Below are 21,956 nucleotides of genomic sequence, written 5' to 3'. Positions count from 1 at the left end.
CTGAAAACAAGCAACCAAAAAAATAAAACAAAACAAAATAAAAAAAAAAAAAAAAATATATATATATATATATATATATATATATATATATATATATATAAAACTTTCTTTTATATACCACTTACAAAAGCTAAAATAAGATCATAGAAGCAATTTATATACTCCTAGGATGTGAGAGAATATCAAGGTTCAAAGGGAGGGACCTTATATGAAATGTCCAACAATGGGGAGAGGGAAGTTATAGAATCCACCTCCAGCAGAGAGACAGGGCATGGTGTGGAGGGATGGAGTTGCCATTCTATAGTAAAAAAAATCTGACTCAGAATTGTCCCTGTCTAAAAGAACTTCAGGGACAAAAATGAAGAGACTGAGAGAAAGTAGGTCCAATGACCAGCCCAAATTAGACTCAGTTCAAGGGGAGGCTACAAAGCCTGACACTATTGCTGATGTTATGATGTTCTTACAAACAGGAGCCTAACACGGCCTTCCTCCAAGTGGCCCAACAAACAGATGACTGAGACAGAAGTAGATACTTATACCTAACCAACGGACAGAAGCTGAGGGAGACTGGAAGAAGTTAAGGTCGTGGGTGACCTCATAGGAAGACTAGCAGTCTCAACTGACCCGCACCCCTGAAATCTCTCACATACTGAGCCACCAAGCAGACAGCATACACTAGCTGGTCCAAGCCCTCCCCACCCCACCACCACCCTCCAAAATCTTCCCGACACATACACAGGCAGAGGACTGCCTGGTCTGGCCTCAATGAGAGAAGACGAACTTAAAGTTTGAGATACTTGAGGCCCCAGGGAATTGGGAGGCCTGGTGGGGCATGGAGGTGTGTGGAAGTATGGAGACATCTTATTGAAGTTGGGGGAGAAAGAAGAGATGAGGAACTATTGAGGGGCAAAATGGGAGAGGGATAGATAATGACTGAACTGTAAAAATAAGATTAAAGTAACAATAATAATTAATAATAATAGAAGAAGAATATTCATGTTGATTTGCTTAAAATGCCAAGTCATTTCATTTTCCTGAGACAGAACAAACAACTATGCATGTCAAATAAGGTTATTCACTTCCCAGGACTAAGTCAAGATATTTGCTGATTTAGCCTGCACCAAACCATGCCAATGATTGAAATACAGAACTCAGCCCACACTTTATACACTGTTTCTGTGGCACACATTCACTTTCTAGCTTGATAACAACCCTTTATATATATGGATATTGCATACTTGCTCTATGTCTTTTATAAACATTGTTCACATTTTAATATATGTGCTTCTGAATAAATATAAAACCACCTATCCCAACTGCTTCATCACACACTGATGACAGAATGCAAGACAAAACTCATACCACACTCACAGCAAATAAAGTGTTTAACTCTCTAAGATCATTAATTTTTATCAGAATAATTTTCAGAAGCATTAATTTTTCTAATTCTGCAGTTCTAAGTCAAATATTGTAGAAATTATAAATAAAAATTGTTCTTTCAGTATCCATTTATCCCTAAGCATGATAGATTCCATGTTATGTAGTTATTATCTTAAAATTCAAATATTCCCTCCCAGATGAAAAACAGATGCTTATAATACTCAGGAAACTCACAAAACGCATTATCTTGAAGAGGCTGTGCCTAAGAACACATTATCAGTATGCAGTTCCTGGAGGAAAACAGACTCTGAAGTAAAGCTGACTGCAAGTTGGGAGGGAGGTTCAAGAGGGAGCTTTAGACACTCATCATCCACATATCTATGGATTTTTCAGTGAACAGTACAGAACATATATTCTTACCCAACACAGAAAATTTTAAAAAATGTAATTCAAGGCTAGTTATTAATTGTACATAACATGAATGAATTGTGTTTCTGCCTAAAGATAAGGAATATTGACACGACAATTCAGAAAGGCTTAACAAAACTCTTCACTCCCATTATTCTAGAAAAAGAATCATTAATCAAAAGTAACAGACAAAATGTTGCCTTTTGCTTAAAACGTTTAAGCCACATTATAATGAGACTTCTGGGGAGAAATCTGCAAAAGTACGAAACAAAACAAAACAAAACAAACCCACAAACAAACAAACTTGGTCTTCAAAGTTCTATAGACAAGATCTCCACTACAAGTATCTTGGCAGGATCCATATTCTTATGTATTCCTCTCTTGGGGAGTCGTGAGGAATAACTCTCCTAAAATGACCTATTTCTTCACTTTGCATGCTCCTTGTCATGTATTACTGAATAAGACATGCAGGATGTATGAAAATAAACTATGCATCATTAGTTGTATTCTCTAGCTATAGTCATGTGGCCATTTCCTCATGTAGAAGACAGATAGATATAAAAGGAGACATTGATAAAGGATGGAGATAGAGATTTTCTTGGATGTGGGGACCCAGTCTAAATGCATGACGTATATCAATTTGTCTTTATCCCATGTGCTATTTCTTTTACAGAAGTAATTGATATATTTTAAAAAAATACTATGCATTCTGTGAAATGAGAGTTCAGGGTATAGTCTAGATATTATTAGAACACTGTGTTCTGTGGACAAAAATATATATAATTCTATTTTTTTAAAAAGGCATAGACCCAATCCATATATCATATACTAGAAAGTGACAATTGCAATTCTAGACATGACAAAAACATCTGTTTGCTGAAATAGTCTCAAACTCATGGGAGAGTGGAGAAATGTGCAGGGGAATGGGCTGAACACCTGCTCTGACAACCATAGAATAAAAACCTTATTTCAGTTAATTACAAATTTCCCTCAATTTCAAGCTCAAATACTAGAAAAAGAACCATATCAAATAATACCTGGAATGTTGAAAAATCCCCTTCAGATAAGGAAGTTTTCTTTCACATCAAACCTTATATCAAACTAATATCAGACAACGAAGGGAAAAAAAAAGAGTTAAAGCATAAAGCTCCAAGAATTTTATTGGCTGGAACAGAATAGACAGTGGGGCAGTGGAGAGGGCTCAATTTTTAAGAGCACTTGATGTGCTAAGAGAAGACATGGGTTACTTTCCCAGCACATACTTGGTGATTCCATCCTGCCTGTTACTCTACATCTAAGGATTCTAAAGCCCTCTTTTATCCGTGATAGTCATTTAAATGAATATGTCAAACATACATTCAGAGAGGTTCAAAACATACATATAAAATTTAAAATAAATGTACAAATATTTTAAAAGAAACATATGAAAGAAAAAGTAAAAAGAAATTTTATCCTTAGGCAAAGTTTAAAAAACTGAATAAGGTCTTAATCAGATAGAGACAACAAACACTACAGCATCTTAGAAACACATTGAATCTGAGGATGCCACATGTTTTCAAAGTACACACAGAGGTATATTGCTTGGCTGAAAGAGAAATGTGGTATTATACTATAAATTCTATCAATGTTATTGAAGAACAATGATAAATGAAAAGAATAAAATGTGTAATGTAAAAAACAAGAAATATATATAAAAAAATAAAGACAGAATGTGAGGATGCTAAAGGATGTATTATAGGATAAATCAGCTTGTGATTCTTTTCCAGGTCTTTTTCACAGCAAGCTTGACATCCTTGTTCCTGAGGCTATAAATAAGAGGGTTCAACATGGGCACCAATAATGTATAAAACACTGAGAAAAATTTTGCCTGACCCACAGTTTCAGCAGATGACGGATTGACATAAGCAAGCAGCCCAGATCCATAAAAGAGACTAACAGTTATGATGTGAGACCCACAAGTGCCCAAAGCTTTGGACCAACCCTTACCTGATGACATATGAATGATACTGAAGAGGATCATAGTATATGAAATTAAGATAATTAGGCAACATAAAATGATAGATGTGCCCACCACAACATAGCTCATAAGCTCATTGACATAAGTACTACTGCATGAAAGTTGAAGGAAGGGAAAATGTCACACATGTAGTGGTTGATAATTTTAGAATGACAAAAACTGAGCCTGACCATGCATCCTGTGTGAATTATGGCGCTAACAAACCCCATCAAGAAAGAACCAAATATCAACAGACAACAGATTTTAGGGGACATAATGATCTTGTACATAAGTGGCTGACAGATGGCAACATAGCGATCATAGGCCATTGCTGTCAGCACATAACTCTCAGAGTTCACAAAAACACAGTAGAAAAACAGCTGAGTCATGCATCCTCTGAAGGAGATGGTGTTCTTCTCTAAAAGAAAACTCATTAGCATTTTGGGAGTAGAGACTAATGAATAACAGAAGTCAATAAAGGACAGATTGAAGATGAAAAAGTACATGGGGGTGTGAAGGTTTGAGTTTAAGCAAATGAGACTCATTAAGCTCAAGTTTCCCATCACAGTAGCTGTGTAGTTCATCAAGAACAGAACAAATAAGGGCAGCTGGAGCTCAGGTTGGTCTGTCAGTCCTATAAGGATAAATTCTGACACTGAAGATTTATTTTCCATTGTCATTTGCATCATGTGTGGCCCCTGCAAGAATAAGTATAGAGACACATATTATCCCATGAGCTATTTCTCACTGCAAGAACAGAGTTGAATTTATTAGTTTCTGAGCTTGAGTTTGTGAACAGTGAGGCCTGAAGAATCCCTATTTCCTTTATCCCCTATGTTCTTTATCACTCCAGAAATATACTTTAACTATTGAGTCACTTGATTCTCTTTAGCATATACTAATAATTAAGGTTGAAAAGAACAATACACATGTTTTCCCCAATACAGATGATAGATAGATAGATAGATAGATAGATAGATAGATAGATAGATAGATGATAGATAGATAGATAGATGATAGATAGATGATAGATGATAGATGATAGATAGATAGATAGATAGATAGATAGATAGATAGATAGATAGATAGATGATAGATAGATAGATGATAGATAGATGATAGATGATAGATGATAGATAGATAGATAGATAGATAGATGATAGATAGATAGATAGATAGAGGATAGATAGATGATAGATAGATAATAGATAGATAGATAGATAGATAGATAGATAGATAGATAGATAGATAGATAGTTTTTGTTTTGAAGTTTAAATCTCAAGATAAAAACTATCTGAAGCTCACCTTGATTCATCTGAAGTCTTCCCTGACATTGGAATTTATGGTGTCTTCCTCTACAACGTTCTCAGAAGGACAAAAATTTGCTAAAGATTAAGCACATGATTCCAACCATTTTAGACCATTGCCTCAGTTCTATAAGAGATTTGCTGGGCAAATAACATACTCTCTGTTTAAGAATTTTACAAAGATTGTTGTCATATACAAAAAAGAAAATAGCTTTCATTCATGTGCTTTCAACATTTCATAGTCATTTCTGAAAAAAAATCATTAGAAGCATGGAAAATTACTCTCTCCTTTATGAGTGTTTTCCTTTTGGATTATTCCCTTAAGGGTAGAAATTGTTGAGTTTGTTCCATAGAACTAACATCAGTTCTTTAGAGACTCAACATTCTACTCCATTTATAATTTCCCAGCAGGTATTCCCTAGGGTAGAACTGTGAGTCTGTCATCTCTTCATTAAGCTCTGCAGAGCTCTACAAGAGGAAATGCCCAAGGACATGCTAACTAGCCATTTGTAGCTTTCCTACGCTTTTAAAAATAAATGACTGATCAAGTATTAATATTATATACATATGATAAATATATATGTATATGTATATGTATATGTATATGTATATGTATATGTATATGTATATGTATATGTATATGTATATGTATATGTATATGTATATGTATAAATTTTATGTGGAGGATAAAAATGTATGAAGATGCACTCCAGATAGTACAAATTTGCATTAGAACACTGTTCTTCCCAGCTATAAAACTGTAGACTTTGCTGATTTTTGCTTTTGTCGATCTACATTTTCTTTTTCTTTTTTTTTAATATTTTTATTAGGTACTTTCCTTATTTACATTTCCAATGCTCTCCCAAAAGTCCCCCATAACCTCCCCCCCCCCACTCCCCTACCCACCCACTCCCACTTTTTGGCCCTGGCATTCCCCTGTACTGGTGCATATAAAGTTTGCAAGTCCAATGGGCCTCTCTTTCCAGTGATGGCCGACTAGACCATCTTTTGATACATATGCAGCTAGAGTGAAGAGTTCCGGGGTACTGGTTAGTTCATAATGTTGTTCCACTTATAGGGTTGCAGATCCCTTTAGCTCCTTGGGTACTTTCTCTAGCTCCTCCATTGGGGGCCCTGTGATCCATCCACTAGCTGACTGTGAGCATCCACTTCTGTGTTTGCTAGGCCCCGGCATAGTCTCACAAGAGATAGTTATATCATATGCCACAGCTTCCATGTAGGAATATGTTATTCATGCTAATTTGAATCTGTATGTCAGAGATAGTCACTCACACTTAGTTCAAAACTGACTTTTCTCCATTTTTCTTTAAAGCACCATCATTATTTTACATTGATATTTATTCATGAAGTCCTCAAGTTAATCCCAATAATAATCTCTTAACAAAGTTAAAAGAACTGTGCCCTTCTTAGAGATAAGATTGACCAGGGGAATCACAGCCTTCAATCCACATTCATATTCTCATTATAAAATCATTAATAGATGGACAAACAAGAACATAAAGTAAAATGCATAGAATTTAATGAAGATGAAGTCACAACATACCCAAACCTATGGGACACAATGAAAGAAGTGCTAAGAGGAAACCCCATAGCTCTGAGTGCCTCCAAAAAGAAACTGAAGAGAACATACACTAGCAGCTTAACAACACACCTGAAAACTCTAGAACAAAATAAAGCAAATACATCCAAAAGGAACAGACAGCAGGAAATAACCAGTCTCGGGGCTGAAATCAACCAAGTAGAAACAAAAAGAACTATACAAAGAGTCAACAAAACCAGGAGCTGGTTCTTTGAGAAAATCAACAAGATAGAAAAACCCTTAGTCAGACAAAGCAGACAGCACAGAGACAATATCCAAATTAACAAAATCAGAAATGAAAAGGGAGACATAACAACAGAAACTGTGGAAATTCAAAAAATCATCAGATCCTTCCACAAAGACTATACTTAACAGAACTGGAAAATCTGGATGAAATGGACAATTTTCTAGACAGATATCAGGTACCAAATTTAAATAAGGATCAGATAAACCATCTAAGCAGTCCCATAACACTAAAGAAATAGAAGTCATTAAAAGTCTCCCAGCCAAAATAAAATTCAGGACCAGATGAGGTTTAGTGCAGAATTCTATGAGACCTTTGAATGCTTAGTTCTCAGTTGATAAAATTATTTGGGAAGGATAAGAAGGTGTGGCCTTGTTGGATATGTCACTGGTGGTAGCCTTTGAAGTTTCAAAATGCCAGGCCAAGTTCTCTCTCTCTCTCTCTCTCTCACTATCTCTCCTCTCTCTCTCTCTCTCTCTCTCTCTCTCTCTCTCTCTCTCTCTCTCTCTCTCCCTCCCCCTCCCCCTCCCCCTCCCCCTCCCCCTCCCTCTCCCTCTGTCTCTTCCTGCTACTTGAAGATAAGGATACTAACTCTACTAACTCTCAGCTACTGTTCCAGCACCATCCTTGCCTGTATGCTTCCATGCTACCCACCATGACAGTCATGGAATCTAACCCCCAGGAATTTTATGTCCAATAAGCTCTTCAATAAGTTGGCTTAGTCATTGTGTCTCTTCAGAGAAATGCAGTTTAAAGACATCTACCTCCTTGATTCAGATGTATGGAATAAATGAGCCAACTTTCCAGGCTCAGTGCTAGTGCACCTCCATTATAATGCCTGGTCCATCTAAACTCAGCCTCTCTGAATGTATGTCTGTGTATCTTTCCTTTCCTTAGTAACTATCACCCAGCCATGTTTTCAGAACACAACATGTGGATTTCAGCACTGCAGCTAGACCAGTGACCCATCTGGACAATTTTACCATAATGAAGATCTCTTGCCACTGCTGTCATGAGGGCCATGAACTATTCCTCCCTCCTCACTGTTTTGTTAATTCAATTCTTTGTTCTTACTTTTAAAATAAAAATAAAAATAAAAATAAAAATAAAAAAGACTGTGTTTCAGTATATAGCCTTGAGTCTGTGATCCTCCAAGTCAGTTTCTTAAATGCTAAGATATCGATAATGTGCCTGTGGAACAAGTTCAACATTTTGTGTGTGTGGGGGTGGATGCAGTGAACTTTATAGATGGTATTCAAGATAGTAGGGAGGGCTCTCTAGAACCCTCCTATTATTATGGGGTCTGGGATGGAAATTGTGAGGGAGATTCTCAGTGTTGGAGGCCGAGTTGGGATTGGGACTCCTCAGCAACTGAGGGCCTACCTCTTTCTCTCAATGTCCTTGCTGGAGTGGGTGGTCCAGTGTTTCTTACTTCATGGAGACTATGTAATCCATGAGGTCCACCATCCTGTTGCTGTAGCCGTATTCATTGTCATACCAGGAAATGAGCTTTACAAAGTTGTCATTGAGAGCAAGGCCAGCACCAGCAGCAAAGGTGGAAAAGTGGGAGTTGCTGTTGAAGTCATAGGAGACAACCTAATCCTCAGTGTAGCCCAGGATGTCCTTCAGTGGGCCCCCAGATGCCTGCCTTGCCACCTCCTTGATGTCATTCTACTTGGCAGGTTTCTTCAGGTGGCATGTTAGTTCCATAAAGGATATACATTGGGGATAGGAATATAGAAGGCCATGCCAGTGAGCTTCCTGCTCATCCCTAGAATGTCCATGCCTACAGCCTTGGCAGCACAAGTGGATGCAGAAATGATGTTCTGGGTAGCCCCCATGGCAATCACAGCACAGATTTCCAGAGGGGCTATCCACAGTCTTCTGAGTGGCAGTGAAGGCATGGATGGTGGCCATGAGTTCTCCCATGATGCCAAACTTGTCATGGATGACCTTGGCCAGGGGAACTAAGCAGTTAGTGATGAAAGATGCATTGCTGACAATCTTGAGTGAGTTGTTATATTTATATGACATGTTCTAGTCATACTGGAACATGGTTTACACCCATCACAAACATGGGAACATCAGCAGAAGGTGTAGAGATTATGAAATTTTTGGCACAACCTTCAAGTGGGCACCAGCTTTCTCCATAGTGGTGAAGATGCCAGTAGTCTCCACAATATACTCAGCACCAGCATCACCCCATTTGATGTTAGCGGGATCTCACTCCTGGAAGAAGGTGATGGTCTTCCCATTGATGGCAAGCTTCCTATTCTCAGCCTTGACTATTCTGTTGAATTTGCCATGGGTAGAGTCATACTGGAACATGTACACCATGTGGTTGAGGTCAATGAAGGGGTAGTTGTTGGCAACAATCTCCACTTTGTCAAGTGCAGAGCAGAAGGTAGCCTTGGTAACATGGCACCCAATACGGCCAAATCTGTTCATACTGACCTTCACTATTTTGTCTATAGGACAAGACTGGCACCGTAGATGCGGCTGTCTCTGGAACGGGGGGGGGGGGGGGGTGAGTTCAACCTTCTTAAGACAAAGGACAGACTGTTAAAAGAGATGTATAACAGATTAATTTGTTCAAAGTTTTATATGAAATAAGAGCTATTGGAAATAAAAAACTCAGACATGAAGGAAAACAGTGCCATATTATGGCTAGGACTGAGACTGAAAAGCTGTGTACAAATTTGATTGACAAAAGTATGGACTCTAACTACCATCTTGAAATAAGAAACCAGTTAATCTATCTACTCTGGTTGTTATGGACTCCTATGCGTTGTACTCATTCCTCTTCAGTTATTGCAAAGTCCCCCTCTGGAATGGAGATATTTTGATTTATTATGAGATTGTGATTTGATAATACATAGATACTTAACAGGAAACTTTATATCCAGAAGACCTATTTGTTTCCAGCATATCATTTTCTAAGCCTGAGTAGTGTCTGTGGTGGTTTGAATGAAAATGGTCTTTTTTATTGGATATTTTATTTATTTACATTTCAAATGTTATCCCCTTTCCTGATTCCCCCTCTGCAAAGCCCCTATCCCATCCCCCCTTACCCTACTTCTGTGAGGGTGCTCACCCTCATCCTCACCCCCATTCACCTGCTCACTCTGGTCTCACCGCCCTAGCATTCCTCTACACTGGGACATTAAGCCTTCACGAAAATTGTCTCCATATATCAATAGGGAGTGGCACTAATTGGAGGTGTGGCCTTGGAGTAGGCATGGTTTTGTTGGCAGAGGTCCATGACTGGGGGTGGGCTTTTGCTGGGAGCCTTTGAGCCTGGTGTGTGTTGAAAGCGGGCACAGGGTAGGACTCTGGTGAAGTTTATTTAAGACTGATGGTCTCTGGATATTCTAGCTTCCTAACTAACCTGAAATGCTGATAACATCTAAAAAGTCCTAAAAACTTTCTTACTCTTTCTAAGGGTAAAAAGCTGCTGGTTTAGAGGATTAGAACCTGTAGCTTAACAGCGGGGGATTAAGTAATGTGGCCTTTGTTGTATCTCAAGAGGAACTCTACCTTTCAGCCTGGTAGTAAAAGTCAAAAGAAGAAAAAGGGACACTATGAAAAGTGACTATAATGTTTATTACTAAGTTGTAAAAACTTTCCTGTGAAAGCACTCTCAGAGAAAGGAAATGAGTGAAAAAGGGAAATAAGGAAAAATTCTTCACCATCTTCTCTTGGTCCTCAGTACTTATACATTTTTTAGAATACATGATCAGATGGTAAAAATTAATCACAAGTTCACACATAAAATTCAAATCATAAATTGAAATAGAAGTTTCTAACAGAGAATGTTTACATTCATACATTAGGAGTATTTACTCAGCTAAATATTCATCACCTGTCACAACTCCACAGGTTCACTGAGAGTTTAAAAACATAAGTTATTAGTGAAGTTTTATAAAAATAAAGCCAGTCAACATTTTATCTTCTGTCCTAACAACTACAATAAATCACTAGTTCCCTTTTTAAGACCTTTGGTTAATGGTTTTACAACCTCTTGAAATGTGCTCTGAGTAATACAAAGTCTGCTTACTATCTAAGAGGCAATTAACTGGTGACACAATGGGAGCCTGGCAGATTTCTCATTGCTGTTTGACTATCAGAAAAGGATTTATTAGCAGTTCCACTATAAAATGGCTTAATAAATACTGATATAATTTTAGGAATTCTTACAGGATAACCATTAAGAATTAAGAAGTCATCTATTTGTTTATATAGAATCACTATAAGGCAGTACATCTTCATAGTTCTGCAGAGATCTGCTCAAAAAGGGTGGGGTAAATACCTAATGATCGCTATATATGTAATAATATCAGGAAAAGCATATTAATGGCAGGAGTCTTCCTAAAATTAGTCTCTCCTAGACCTCATCTACTGGAGTTTGTTCATAGATTTTAATCTGTGGTGGTCATCTCAGGAAAATCACCTGCTAGTTATTAGCTTGTCCTATGATGGGTCCTGTCAAGCTTTGATGTCTCAGAAGCTCAAGCCAGTGCTCTTTTTGCTGTCTGGTAATTCACATGTAGAACTTCCAGCTCTTTTGTCAGCATGACTGTCTGTCTGCATGTTGCCATGTTTCTTTCCATGATAATCGACAATGGACTAAACATCTAAACTGGAAGCCATCCCCAATTAAACATTTTCTTTTATAAATGTTCTTTTGGTCATGAGGTTTCTTCATAGAAATAGAAACCCTAAGATAGTGCCCATGCTATATAGTACAATGTCTAGAGAAATGCTTTTGACCACAACTGATGTGTAGGGGGTGATGATATGAATTTCAGTACTGGCATGCAATGGGCATGGCCAAGGGATGTTGTTCATTCTTTGTTACACAGGACAGCAAAACAACATATATTTACTTCCTCTGAATGTCCATTATAATGGACATGAGAAATCCTGATTTATCTGCATAAAGATATGGAATAGAAAAGAGGAATTACACTGTCTTATTTGTCTAGGAGAGTCTTATATGTTACATTCTATGGAACATCTAATTTAATTAAAACAAGAATATGATACAGTAGTTCTTTTGTCTTCCTTCATATTACTATTATTTTCACTGTTTGAATGTTGAGATTAAACCCAGAGTCTCCTGTATGCAAAATAAGGTTTCTACCACTGAGACATATTCCAGACCCTTTTCCATGAACCCAATTTTATAGCTTTCCATAGCAATATAATTATATAAATATAAATTTATAAGGCCAGAGAAATTATAACCTTGGTAAACAATTCCATTAAGAAGTAGAAAAGTCTAGATTTAAACTCAGATGTCTAGAGTGCCTATTCCTTTTCTATCAACATCTTTGCTCTAAAATCTCATTTGTAAAGTGTTTATCTATGAACTTGTAGTTACTGATGCAATTATATGGGTTTGTAGAAAATTACTAGAAATGGCAAGTTAGTATGACCTTGGATTTTTCTCTTGCAGAGTTGTGCAGGGCATAATGAGTAGAATTCTGAAGGAAACAGTCAATGTTCTGCTCAGGGAATTAGTTATTCCTGATGGGGAATTACAAACCAAGCATAACCTTGAATCTAAAAAGATAGAATGTTTACATCCACAATACATGATGTAAACACAGTTTCTTTTATTTTTTTCTGTTAAGGGACTTACTCAACCTAGGATGGGCCCTCAAGGAGAGAACTACATACAATATATTTTCCCAGAATGCTAAGTTATAAGAGTCTCATTTGGATACACAAATGAGATTATTATTTTCCTTTGTGCAAATAGAGAACATTTTAAAGAGATTCTCAATCTGAAATCATGTCATACACCAGACATAGATACTATAGGAGGCCAGAGCCAGAATTTTACTGATGGCTAATACCCCTTCATCATCTTAAACCTAAAATCCTTAGGATACTGGAGAGAAAGGAACTGTGAGATTCATCAGCAGTTACATATTTAGGGAAACAGAGGTGAGCATCTCATCAATTGTCTTTACCTTCATATTATCCCTTAAAAAAACCAGCCAAATAAACAAACAAACAAACAAACCACAAAGCTATGAGTCATTATTTCGAGAGACAGAGCCTGCTTATTTCTCTTTCTGTTCCTAACTCCTAATGAAGATTAAAGAAAAGGGAAGAAATATTGTTTAAATACTTCAGAAATTCTGCTATTATTTTCTCACTATTGATGCTAGTCATTGATAAGAAAGAAGTAAATATTTCTCAGGAATGAGAAGTATGCTCTTTGAATACTTTGTGGAGTGACTTTAGACAACCATAAACTTGTAACAAACAACTGTAACTGTCCCTTTTGGTTGTGAGCCTAGTCTTTAATGCATGAGCCATCTCTCTAGCACCTCCAGCACCCAACTGTCCTTTTTAAATCACTGACAGAGTCCTTGCTAATGTGACCCTTCACCATTGTTTCTACAGATCTACTGATGATATAAATGGCAACGGGGAATCACTATTCTGTGACTGAGTTTATTCTCACTGGACTGACAGAGCAACCTGAACTCCAGATGCCCCTGTTTTTCCTGTTCTTGGTGAACTGTTTAATCACTGTGGTGGGAAACTTGAGTTTAATGAGTCTTATTTGCTGCAATTCAAACCTTCAGACACCTATGCACTTTTTTCTCTTCAATCTGTCTTTTATTGATTTGTGCTATTCATTTGCCTTTACTCCCAAAACACTAATGAGTTTTGTCTTAGAGAAGAACATAATTTATTTTACAGGATGCATGACACAGCTGTTTTTCATGTGCCTTTTTGCCAATTCAGAGTGCTATTTGGTGACAGCCATGGACTATGATCACTATGTTGCCATCTGTCAACCCCTGCTGTACATGATCATCACGTCTCCTATGACATGTTCCCTGATGATGTTTGGTTCATACTTGATGGGAGGTATTGGTGCAATTGTCCATACAGGGTGTATGATCAGGCTCAACTTTTGTGGTTCAAACATCATCAACCATTACATGTATGATATCTTCCCCCTTCTCCAGCTCTCCTGCAGCAGCATCTATGCCAATGAGCTTGTGAGTTCTGTTTTTGTAAGCACAGTAGTTCTTGCATCTAGCTTTCTCATCTTAACCTCCTATGCTTTGATTCTTTTTAATATCACTCAGTTATCAGGTAAGGGTTTGTCCAAAGCCATGAGCACCTGTAGTTCTCACATAATGACTGTTGTCCTATTTTATGGATTTGCTATGCTTACACATGTCAAAACATCATCTGATGAATCTGTGAATCAGGGGAATTTTTTTTGTCTATTTTGTACATTTTTGGTGCCTTTGCTGAATCCCTTTATTTACAGTCTCAAGAATAAGGAAGTCAAGCTTGCTCTAAAGAGAACACTGAGGAGACTCACAGTGAGTGAATCACTGGGACTGCCATAGTCCATGTCTCCAAATTGGTTCTTTCTCTCCACTTCAATTTCTTATAATCTTCTTTTTGATATTCTCTTTTCTTTCATTCACCTTTTGTTTTATAGGCTTGCAAGATTTCCATGTTATTATTTCTTCACTTTCCTGAACAATAATTCTTGATTTTCTTATGTGAGGATAAGAAAATATTTATGATCTGGAATGCATCCTGAATGAGGTTGTAGCTTCATCTTTGTATGGCACATTTTTTGTATATCAAGACAATTCTACTATTTATCTATGTATTTTTACAACAACAAGAAGCCCTGGAGTTGAATGTTTTCTAATAAGTTTACTTGTTTTGTTGTTTCCAGACAGGATTTTGTAAAGCTTTTCCTGTTTCAAGTCTTTAAAAACATGCAAGAATTCTAATAAAAGAGAGACTTTATGAAAAATTGCATTTTAATGAGGCCAATTTTACATTCAGACTGATCAAATATCACTAACACTGACAGTATTTTTATAAGAAGATGTTTTGTTAAAAATACAGTTGAATTTGCAACTGCATTTGAACTATTGATAAGGACCAATTTCCTTTAGAAACAACACAATAACAATACATACTATCTAAACTCATTATTCTCTTTGTTATAATAAGACTGGTGTTTGCAAAATGTCTACTTACTTGTGAAAAATAATCCATAGCTGTCATTACAGTCTAGTGACTGAGTGATTTTATATATACTCTTATGTTTGATTCTTAACACATATACTCATATACAACACGTATATTTATATATTTAACATATACTCATATATGCGTGTTTATGATATCAATATCAAGCAACTAGAAATTTTATTTAAATTCACAAATCTAAGGTTTTTTTTTAACTTATTCCTGTGAACCCTCTTCTACCCAATTCGTGCCAAGCCAAACAAAACCTAAAATACTTGAATGTCCATGTAATGTGTACCATTATTCAATATAGTGCTAATAAAATTCCTTTTCTATTCTCTGCATTGGACTTATTTTATCTATGTATTCATAGTAGAGATCCTAGTTTTTAACCAATTGTGCATCTAATAAATAAACAGAAGAAAATAAAGAGAATCAGGAAGTGATGGATACAGCTAAAGAGTTGTTTAGGATAAATCTGAAACACGGGGAGGACCTGGTAATCATATAGGCAGCCTGATCCCTGTTCCTTTGCAGGAGTCATGTATGTTGTGGTGACCCAACAGTTCTAAGGTCTGATACAAGGAACTCTTTGTAACCTGTAAGCTGAAATTGGCCAAGATTCACATCATAAAGACAGTAGCTGGAGATTTTAAGCTCTAAGTCCAAATGTGGTCCAAATGTCCATTAAATAAAGATATTGAGTTGAACCTATTAAAAATTGCTATTATTGACATGAGGATAAATTTTAGTGAATTATACTTGAATGTACTCATCATTATTCAAACTTTGTTATGTTACTGTCAACCAAATATACAGGGAATATGTTATTAGTGAAATTTGTCCATAAATATTTTTGTTATTTGCCGTTTCAATGCACATTTATATACAAGATTTTGTTAAGGACTTAGTAATTTGTTTTGAGAAAATAATGTATATGTTTATAGACTACTTATATAAGCATGTATAATATTTCCTCAGATGTTACAGATAGGTAGATAGATAGATAGATAGATAGATAGATAGATAGATAGATAGAGATCGCTTGGTTTGAAATTTCAAGATATTTTCTGAACACTTTGTGTAACTTCACTTTCATAATACTATATGAGAATTCCAGTTGTTTTACATATGTATATGTAATTAATATTGTCAGCTTTGTTACTGAGATAACTGTGTCAAATCAATATTAGAAACCATGCTGCTGTGTGAAAAGATAACTTTACACATTTGCTATATAGCCCATTCAGAAGAATTCTATAAACTTTCTTTTTTATGATATGAAAGCCTTTTTAAAAACCTAATAAAAATAATAACTATGAAAAGGAACCCTGTAATGACATGACTTTAAATATAATAAAATACAATATTAATACATGAGATCCAGTTGTTTTATATATAAGAGTAACAAATATTTTAAATTAATAATAAAATATCATTGATGTTAATTAAAAAATAGATATACAACAACCTATCAGTTGTGAGTAGAAGTCTACTGAAGTATAGATAGAACATATTATCATGTGAATTTAAAATGTCCTCTAAAGTCTCATATGCTTGACTGACTTCTCTAAACTGGTTTTACTGGTTTTGGTGACTATGACCTCACTAGAAAAAGTAGATTAGCATGAGAAGATCTTGAAGGTTATATCTACTTGGAGTACTGGCTCAAGCTCTCTGTATTCTGGTCAAATATATGTAGAATGTGGTTTCTGAATTTCCCTGCTGCTATAGTCAAATGGCACTTTTTCCGTGCTGTGTTTTCCTTGCAAAGGGAGCAAAATCTCACAAAATTCTGAGAAGTAAATCTTTCTGCCCTTAAATATTCTTTGTTATATATTTTACCATAATACCTATGATAAAAAAGTAACTTACAATTTCTATATGTATAGAATATATGAAATGATCCTACAGTCTTTTATATTCTAAGCAAGAATTCTACAAACAATCCAAAACTCAGATCCTTTTTGGGCAAATCCCTTTTAATGTCTATGTATTTATTAGTACACAGTAGATATACTTATAAGTATATGCAGCTATAATTATATGTAAACAAGGATCACTGAATTCTACATCTATACTGTTAAAAAATGTAAAGCCCTAGATATAAACTCGTATTACTTGCATGCTATTTCCCCTCTTTCAAATTATCTGTAGAGTTTATCATCAATGTAGCAGTATATCTATCTATCTATCTATCTATCTATCTATCTATCTATCTATCTATTCTATCTTTCCTCTATCTTTCATGTATGTATCTATCATCTACCTATCTTGTAGAGTTTGAAACCTGTGATCTGATGTTTATTACTTCAATCAATGATGCACAGAAAAGCTACAAATAGTAAGTGAACAGTTTTCTGAATACTCCTTTGTAGACTTATAATGAGAAGGAAAAAGTGGACCACTCAATACTCTGCCCTGGGAACTAGATAGTCCCTGATGAAAAATTATAAGCCGAATAGGACTTTGAATCTCAAAAGATATGATGTTAGCTTTGTAGCATTTGATGTAAACATAAACTCAGTAAGTTTTACCCTCAAGGGGCACATCCCACAGGGATAGTATTACAAAGAAGTGAATTTTTTTCTATACTTATTCTGCAAAATCTTGACCTTCGTATTTTCATTTGAATTAGGTAGTGTTTTGAAGACTCATATGATATTGCCTGCTTAAATGTTGAGTATGTAGAAAGAATGTTTTATAGAAATTCCATTTCCTGTAATGAACCTCTTCTAGCAAGTCAGAGATTATCTGTGCTGGTTGCCATTACCCAGTTTGTTTTGTTAACAGTGAGAAGGAAGGTACCCAGTGCTCCTAAAGCAAGAAAGTATCTAGATGGCTATAGGTGAGCATTGTATTTTTGTCTTGACAGCTGCACTTGAAATTCAGAGTTTCATAAATCTTGAACTTTAGAAGACAATAATTCAGTCCCTTAACCTGGAGGTAAATTGGGCTGATATCATCCATGAAACAGTTTTCATCATCTCCTTTCCTACTTGTTTTTTCTTCTAGAAGTAGTTTCTCTCTTGACAATTTTTAAATAGATTTATAAGGTCTACTGCTCTGGATTCGGAGCAGGTGTAGTCTATTAACTCAGATATGCATTTAGCCATAGCCCTCTATTTAAAGTGAAAAAATTGAACTTGTAAAATAACTAAAGGAAGCTCTGCATATATCAAACTAGAAAAGTTTTTTGATCCATTGAATTTTGAGGATCTCAAAGAGAAACAGGAGTGGGTGGGTGGATGAACATCCAAATAGAAGGAGAACTAGAGGGGTGAAGAAGAAGGTTTGAGGGGGTGGGTGGATGTTTACTTGGAAAGGTGATAACATTTGAAATGTAAATAAAGAAATTATCCAATTTGAAAAATTGAGCCAGTCTGGGCCAGTGTCCTGAGGAAACCTTGGTCATGAACTCTGCAGCCAGTCCAACAACACCCAAAGGAAGCTCTACTCTCATGCACACTAATATGCCCAGGATCCCAGGATCCTGGGATCCCAGGAGATTGGTGACACCATAATCTGAGGATCCCAGAGGCAGCTTAACACCCAGGAGCTCTGACACACCCAGGATCCCTGAATCACAAGACCACTGAGACATCTGAACTCTGAGGAGTTCTGACACAACCAGGATCACAGGAAGGACAGGCTCCAGTCATATATAGCAAGGGCAAGTATCACTAGAAATAATCAGATGGCAGGAGGCAAGTCTAAAAACATAAGCAACAGAAAACAAGGCTAAGTGGCATCATAAGAACCCAATTCTCCCAACATAGCAAGTCCTGGATATGCCATCATCCGAGAAAAGCAAGATTCAGTTCTAAAATCACTTCTCATTATGATGGTAGAAGACTTTAAGAAGGACATAAATAACTCCCTTAAAAAAATACAGGAAAACACAGGTAAACAGCTAGAAGACCTTAAAGAGGAAACAAAATCCCTTAAGCAATTACAAGAAAACACAGTCAAACAGGCAAAGGAAATGAACAAAACTATCCAAGTTCTAAAAATGGAACTAGAAACAACAAAGAAGTCACAAAGGGAGACATCCTTAAAGTTAGAAAACCTAGGAAAAAGATCAGGAGTCACAGATGCAAGCATCACCAACAGAATACAAAAGATAGAAGAGAGAATCTCAGGTGTAGAAGATACCGTAGAAAACATTGACAAAACAGTCAAAGAAAATGGAAAAAGCAAAAAGTTCCTAACCCAAAACATCCAGGAAACCCAGAACACAATGAGAAGACCAAACCTAAGGATTATAGGTATAGAAGAGAGTGAAAATTCCCACCTTAAAGGGCCAGTAAATATCTTTAACAGAATTATAGAAAAAAACTTCACTAACCTAAAGAAAGAGATGACCATGAACATATAAAAAGCTTACAGAACACCAAATAGGTTGGACCAGAAAAGAAATTCCTCCCATTACATAATAATCAAAACACTAATTGCACAAAACAAAGAAATAATATTAAAAGCAGTAAGGGTAAAAGGTCAAGTAAAATATAAAGGCAGACCTATCATAATTATACCAGACTTCTTAACACAAAGTATGAAAGTTAGAAGATCCTGGGTAGAGCTCAACAGACCCTAATAGTACACAAATGCCAGCTCAGGCTACTATATCCAGCAAAACTCTCAATTAACCTAGAAGGAGAAACCAAGATATTCCATGACAAAACCAAATTTACCCAATATATTTCCATAAATCCAGTTCTGCAAAATATAATAAATGGATAACACCAACACAAGGAGGGAAACTACACCCTAGAAAAAGCAAGAAACTTACCTTTCAAACAAACAGAAGATAGCCACAAAACATAATTCCACCTCTAACAGCAAAAATAACAGGAAGCAACAATCACTTTACCTTAATATCTCTTAACATCAATGGACTCAATTCCCCCCCAAAAGACATAGAATAACAGACTGGATATGTAAACAAGATCCAGCATTTTGCTGCATATAAGAAATACACATCAGTGATAAAGACACATACACTACCTCAGAGTAAAAGATTGGAAAACAATTTTCCAAACAAATGGTACCAAGAAACAAGCTGGGTTAGCTATTTTAATATTGAATAAAATCAACTTTCAACCAAAAGTTATCAAAAAAGATACGGAAGGATACTTCATACTTGTCAAAGGAAAAATTTACCAAGATGAACTCACAATTCTGAATATCTATGATTCAAATGCAAGGGCACTCTCATTCATAAAAGAAACTTTACTAAAGCTCAAAGAACATATCACACACCACACAATAATAGTGGGAGACTTCAACACCCCACTCTCAGCAACGGACAGATCATAGAAATGAACTAAACAGAGACACAGTGAAACTAACAGAAGTTATGAACCAAATGGATCTAACAGATATTTATAGAACATTTCATCATAAAACAAAAGAATATACCTTCTTCTCAGCACCTCACAGTACCTTTTCCAAAACTGGTACTTCTCCATATAATTGGACACACAACCAGCCTCAACAGATACAAGAAGATTGTATCTGTGCACCCTATCAGATCACCACGGACTAGGGCTGGTCTTAAATTTCAACAAAAACAATGGAAAGCACACATATACATGGAAGCTGATCAATGCCCTACCCAATGATGACTTGGTCAAGGAATTAATAAAGAAAAAAATTAAAGGCTTTTTAGAATGTAATGAAAATAAAGACACATCACACCAAAACTTATGGGACACAATGAAAGCAGTAGTGAGAAGAAAACTTATAGCTCTAACTCTAAGTGCCTCCAAACTCAAACTGAAGAGATCTTTTTTTTTTTTTTTTTTTGATCTTGAAACTATTTTTTTCTTTTTTTTCTTGATCTTGAAACTATTTTTTTTATTATTAGGTATTTTCCTCGTTTACATTTTCAATGCTATCCTAAAGGTCCCCCATACCCATCCCCCCCAATCCCCTATCCCCCCAATCCCCCTTTTGGCCCTGGCGTTCCCCTGTACTGGGGCATATAAAGTTTACAAGTCCAATGGGCCTCTCTTTGCAGTGATGGCCGACTAGACCATCTTTTGATACATATGCAGCTAAAGACAAGAGCTCCTGGGTACTAGTTAGTTCATATTGTTGTTCCACCTATAGGGTTGCAGTTCCCTTTAGCTCCTTGGGTAATTTCTCTAGCTCCTCCATTGGGGGCCGTGTGACCCATCCAATAGCTGACTGTGATCATCCACTTCTGTGTTTGCTAGGCCCTGGCATAGTCTCACAAGAGAGAGCTATATCTGGGTCCTTTCAGCAAAATCTTGCTAGTGTATGCAATGGTGTCAGCATTTGGAAGCTGATTATGGGATGGATCCCTGCATATGGCAATCACTAGATGGTACATCCTTTCGTCACAGCTCCAAATTTTGTCTCTGTAACACCTTCCATGGGTGTTTTGTTCCCATTTCTAAGAGGGGTAAAGTGTCCACACTTTGGTCTTCGTTCTTCTTGAATGTCATGCGTTTGGCAAGTTGTATCTTATATCTTGGGTATCCTAAGTTTCTGGGCTAATATCCACTTATCAGTGAGTACATATTGTGTGAGTTCCTTTGTGATTGGGTTACTTCACTCAGGATGATACCCTCCAGGTCCATCCATTTGCCTAGGAATTTCATAAATTCATTTTTTAATAGCTGAGTAGTATTCCATTGTGTAAATGTACCACATTTTCTGTATCCATTCCTCCGTTGAGGGGCATCTGGGTTCTTTCCAGCTTCTGGCTATTATAAACAAGGCTGCTATGAACATAGTGGAGCATGTGTTCTTCTTACCGGTTGGGACATCTTCTGGATATATGCCCAGGAGAGGTATTGCTAGATCCTCCGGTAGTACTATGTCCAATTTTCTGAGGAACCGCCAGACTGATTTCCAGAGTGGTTGTACAAGCTTGCAATCCCACCAACAATGGAGGAGTGTTCCCCTTTCTCCACATCCTTGCCAGCATCTGCTGTCACCTGAGTTTTTGATCTTAGCCATTCT

At 36.5% G+C, this 21,956-nt stretch overlaps 1 protein-coding gene and 2 pseudogenes across 1 annotated transcript; 1 reads left to right on the top strand and 2 right to left on the bottom strand.

Moving 5' to 3' along the window:
• On the bottom strand, positions 3,536–4,392 carry Olfr892-ps1 (olfactory receptor 892, pseudogene 1; annotated as a pseudogene).
• Positions 8,162–9,415, bottom strand: Gm17798 (predicted gene, 17798; annotated as a pseudogene).
• Olfr891 (olfactory receptor 891) lies at positions 13,370–14,320 on the top strand. The gene has a single exon (NM_146478.2). The coding sequence runs from the start codon at positions 13,370–13,372 to the stop codon at positions 14,318–14,320; it is 951 nt and encodes a 316-aa protein (NP_666689.2).
• Positions 14,321–21,956: the final 7,636 nt, after the last annotated feature.

Source organism: Mus musculus, chromosome 9 (genome assembly GCF_000001635.26).
Source record: "Mus musculus strain C57BL/6J chromosome 9, GRCm38.p6 C57BL/6J".
NCBI classification, from domain to species: Eukaryota; Metazoa; Chordata; class Mammalia; order Rodentia; family Muridae; genus Mus; species Mus musculus.
Note: the sequence above shows the minus strand (reverse complement) of the source record. Positions and strands in the feature narration are given on the sequence as shown.

Bases quoted from the DNA above. Each gene is read 5' to 3' on its own strand.
- Olfr891 (NM_146478.2), top strand. From the start codon at position 13,370: ATGGCAACGGGGAATCACTATTCTGTGACTGAGTTTATTCTCACTGGA.